The sequence below is a fragment of the Barbatula barbatula genome, assembly GCF_947034865.1.
Source record: "Barbatula barbatula genome assembly, chromosome: 23".
Taxonomy (NCBI): domain Eukaryota; kingdom Metazoa; phylum Chordata; class Actinopteri; order Cypriniformes; family Nemacheilidae; genus Barbatula; species Barbatula barbatula.
This window is the reverse complement of record NC_136786.1, coordinates 491,428-496,427: the sequence shown is the minus strand read 5'-3', so window position 1 is coordinate 496,427 and position 5,000 is coordinate 491,428. Positions and strand designations below refer to the sequence as shown.

Below are 5,000 nucleotides of genomic sequence, written 5' to 3'. Positions count from 1 at the left end.
CAGCCAGAAAGATCATTCTGTCTAATGTGCCCCCGTTTATAAAGGATGAGTTGCTGCTCACAGAGTTGTCCAGACATGGAAAAATCGTGTCGCAAATAAGAAAAGTTCCGTTGGGCTGTAAATCCCCTTCTCTTAAACATGTAGTCTCATTCAGACGGCAGGTCTATATGGTGCTCAAAAGTGAAGTCGAGGAAATAAATGTGGCTTTTAAGTTTAGACTTGATGGCTTTGACTATGTTGTATTTGCAAGCTCAGAGACGATGAAATGCCTTAAATGCGGAGGGGAGGGACACATTAGGAGATTGTGTCCGGGACAGGCTGAGGACATGATGGTCACGTTAAAAGAAGTGGCGGACGCAGCAGTTGCTGTGGAGGAGGAGGTTGTTAGAGCAGTCGAGCACCCTGAAGCTGTGATGGAGACAGCAAAGACTGGGACAGGTGATGCATGGATGGGAGGTTCAGGAGTGGTCGAGGGGGAACTGGTGGTAGAGGATGGGCTTAGTGAGGAGTATGTGAGTGATAGTGCCATTTTTAAAACACCCACTTCTGCCAAGAGGAAAAGGAATAAAGTAAAAAAAAGGGGATGCAAAGTCAAAACAACTGCAAGAAATACAAGTTGATGCATGTAAGGATGTTGAAAGCAGTACTGCTGAAGAGTCTGATAGTGAAACTTTGGACAAAAGGAGTAGGCGTAGTGCTTACTCTTTTGGAAAAGTTCGGTCTTTTTTACAAAAAACCAAAAACATGAAAAATGTTCAGGTGACAGATTTTTTTCCAGACCGTAGTATGTTCATTGACTCTGTGGGGATGTTAATGCGAGGTGAGGGTGAAGAACAGTTTACTGTCCAAGAAATATATAGATTAAAGAAATTTGTTGCAAAATTGAGATCAGAACTTCAAATAGAGGATGGGTTTGAAACAATATAACCTTTTTTGCTTATACATACTGAAGCTTGTCCTAATTCAAGTCCTTCTATCACCAACCTTTTTTATAATGAGTGAAGTGAGGGTAGGCACTCTTAATATGAATGGGGCACGAGACCCGTATAAAAGAGCACAGTTATTTGAACTAATAAAACAAAAGCAAATAGATGTTGCGTTTGTTCAGGAGACACACAGTGATGGTCTAAATGAAACTGACTGGATGAAAGAATGGGAAGGATTGGTGGTGTGCTCTCATATGAGTTCTACCAGAGGAGGGGTGGCTGTTTTGTTTGCCAAGCATTTTACTCCTCCTTCCTTTGAGGTGAAACAAGATATTCCTGGTAGACTTATTGCTATACGGGCGCAGTTTGAAAAATGTAATGTTGTGTTTATTAATGTGTATGCTCCTACTAATGGTGTTGAGAGAGTTTGTCTTTTTAATAATCTCAATGGAGTCTTGCAGAGTTGTAGCTCAGATGAATTTTTATTTTTAGGCGGTGATTTTAACTGCACAGAGAATTATGTATTAGATCGGAACCATGCTGAACCTCATGAACCCTCAAGTCGTGCTATACGGACTTTGATTGAGACTTACAAATTGTGTGATATATGGAGACGTTTGAATAAAAGTGATAAACAATATACGTGGACACATACCCGGGAGAACTTAATTTCTTTGGCCAGATTAGATCGATTATACTGTTTTAAACATCATTTTAACATTATGAAAAGTTGTGTTATTAGTCCATCTGGATTCTCTGATCATGCAATTGTCACATGCAAATTCTTTATAGCAAATATTAGGTCAAAGAGTGCCTATTGGCATTTTAATGTTTCTCTGTTGAGTGATTTAAATTTTAAAGAGGTTTTTATCTTTTTTTGGAAGGAATTTAAATTTAAAAAAGAGTGTTTCGTGAATTTACGTCAGTGGTGGGACTATGGGAAAGTTGAAATCAGGTTGTTATGTCAACAGTATACTTTTAATGTTTCTAAAAATATAGCACAAAAAATGGAAAACCTTGAAGCTGAAATTGTGGAATTACAATCATTAATAGAGGTCACTGGAGAGCAGAGTGGTATTGATGCCTTGAAGTCCAAAAAATTATGTATTGCGGACCTACTAGGCACGAAGGCAAAGGTAGCTTTGGTCAGGTCCCGTTATCAAAATCTCACACAAATGGATGCCCCGTCCAAATTCTTTTTTAATTTAGAAAGGAAAAATGGCCAGAGTCGACTTATTCACTCCCTGCGCTCAGAAAATGGGCAAGAGCTGACAGCCCCGTCCGAAATAAGACAGCGGGCTGTAAGGTTCTACAGTGAACTGTATGGGAGTGAATATGATGAAGATGAACAAATGTCTGCTAGTTTTTATGCAGGTTTACCAAAGCTACAGGAACGGTCAAAGGCAGTGTGTGAGAAGCCTTTGTGTGAGCAAGAGCTTTGGAATGCAATACAGAACATGGAGGGCGGAAAAGCGCCTGGTATTGATGGTCTTCCAGTTGAGTTTTACAAAGCTTTCTGGCAGGTGATGGGTGAGGATTTCTTGGGTGTTCTCAATGAGAGCATAGTTGAGGGCTCTCTACCTTTGAGTTGTAGGAGAGCTGTGATAACTCTTCTACCAAAGAAAGGCGACTTGCAAGAAATTAAGAACTGGAGACCGGTGAGCTTGTTGTGCTCTGATTTGAAAATCTTCTCTAAGGCTCTGGCCAATAGATTGAGAGAGGTGATGGGGCAGGTCATACACCCTGATCAAACATATTGTGTGCCTACTAGGTCTATTTTTGATAATATTTTTTTGGTTCGGGATGCAATGGAAGTTGCTGGGCTTTTGGGTATCAATGTAGGACTAATTTCCATTGATCAAGAGAAAGCATTTGATAGAGTTGAGCACCAGTATCTTTGGAAAACTCTAAAGGCATTTGGATTTGGCCCAGGTTTCATTGGAATAATTAAAGTGCTACATAAAGACATTGAAAGTATGCTAAAAGTCAATGGTGGTTTGAGCGCCCCTTTTAAAGTAAGTAGAGGCATTAGACAGGGTTGTGCACTATCTGGAATGCTGTACTCTTTGGCAATCGAACCATTGTTAAATAAGTTGCGGTCTAGAATAGAAGGTCTAGTACTACCCAATAACAACTTGCAGCATAAAATATCAGCTTATGCTGATGATGTTATGATTATGGTTAATGGACAGAAAGATATAAATTCCCTGGTTAAAATTGTTGAAGACTTTGGAAGCATATCTGCTGCCAAAGTAAACTGGAGTAAAAGTGATGCTTTGGTTGTTGGGAAATGGGAGAAGAGTCCACCATTATTACCTGGTGGTTTAACTTGGAAAAAAGGAGGAATTAAATACCTGGGAGTCTTTATTGGGGATACTGTCACGCAAGAAAAAAATTGGGTTGGTGTGGCTGAAAAAATAGAGGGTAGATTAAAGAAATGGAAGTGGATACATCCACAGTTATCCTTTAGAGGAAGGGTGTTAATAGTTAATAATTTGACTGCCTCATCATTGTGGCATAGAATGACATGTGTGGACCCTCCTCCTGGTTTGCTTTCCAAGTTGCAAAGTCTGTTTGTTAATTTTTTTTGGGATCGGCTCCATTGGGTTCCCCAAAGTGTACTTTTTCTGCCTGTGGAAGAAGGTGGACAAGGATTGGTGCACCTTTCAAGTAGACTAGCAACTTTTCGCTTGCAATTCATCCAGAGACTATTAACTGGTCCTGAAGATCTGGTATGGAGAAATGCTGCTCAGATTATTCTACAGAAAGCTGATGGACTTGGACTTGACCGCAGTCTGTTACTCATGGATCATAAGCAGCTGAACTTAAAGGACCTACCGTTTTTCTACCGTGGACTTTTTAAAGTTTGGGGACACTTTAATTTTATCAGGAATGGAGAGACGGGTTCTTTATTCTGGTTGCTTGAGGAGCCGTTGGTCAAAGGAGCTCGTTTTGCTTTAGCAAATGAGTGTTTTCCAGGTCTTACGCGAAGATTATGTGGCTCCGGTATGGTAAAAATGAAAGACTTAATTGATGTTGTAGGACCTGACTTAAGTGATGTGTCTGCATTGGCCACGGCCTTAGGCCAGAGGTCTTCTCGTCAAACTGAGCTAATTTTAAAAACATGGAAAGGAAGATTAACAGAGGAAGAATTAGTCATGTTGCAAAATCTTGGTAATGGAAGGCTGGTTCCAAAGGCGAGAGATCCATTCCCGAAAATTTGTATTTCACCAGATTTAAAGGGTATGTCTGGTATACTACTGAATTTAAAAGGGTTGCTTGATTTGGAGTTGAGTTTGGTTGCAGGCAAAGTGCTGTATAAATGCTTTGTTAAAATTTTAAACAAAGTGGCACTAAATGAGAAGACAGACACTGTGTGGCGAGAAAAATTTAGGCTAGAAGAAGAGGATAAACCAGTTTGGAGGGTGATATACAAACCACCATTGAACAAGCAAACCGGGGATTTGCAGTGGCGTATTTTGCATGGGGCTATAGCTATTAATGCTTTTGTTTCTGTTATAAATGCTGAGGTCATTGACAAATGTGTTTTTTGTGGTACCAGAGAAACAGTATTTCATTGTTTTACAGAATGTGTTAGATTGGAAATGCTTTTTGTCTTATTGAAAGATTTGTTTTTAAGATTTCAAGAAAACTTCTCTTTTAATGTGTTTATTTTGGGTTCGAGATATGGTCAACAACTGAGAATAAAATGGCAGTTAATTAATTTTATTGTTGGGCAAGCTAAACTTGCAATTTACATCACAAGGAGAAATAGAATGGAGAATAGAAATGGTCAAGATGTTGTACTTATGTTTAAAGCTTTTTTAAAAGCTAGGGTTGGTGTTGAATATAAGTATTACAAAGTAATGAATGACATCGAGTCTTTTAAACTGCAGTGGTGTTATAATAATATCATCTGTACTGTATTTGAAGGGGAACTCATTTTTGACGTGTTATTAATCTAAAGTTGATTGTTTAGATGGATCAATGGAATTGTCTTGTTAAATAAAGTTGTTTCAAAAATCAAAAAAAAATCTCTGTGTGTGTCTCTCTGTGTGTGTCTCTCTCTCTGTG

At 39.0% G+C, this 5,000-nt stretch overlaps 1 protein-coding gene across 1 annotated transcript in view; it reads left to right on the top strand.

Moving 5' to 3' along the window:
• Nucleotides 1-5,000, top strand: part of l3mbtl4 (L3MBTL histone methyl-lysine binding protein 4) — a gene marked incomplete at its 5' end in the record, with an annotated part of 32,036 nt that overhangs the window by 259 nt on the left and 26,777 nt on the right. The window contains 1 exon segment of the mRNA XM_079487946.1: nt 1-512. This exon segment is cut by the window's left edge and continues 259 nt beyond it. Coding sequence (XP_079344072.1) covers nt 1-512 — 512 coding nt within the window.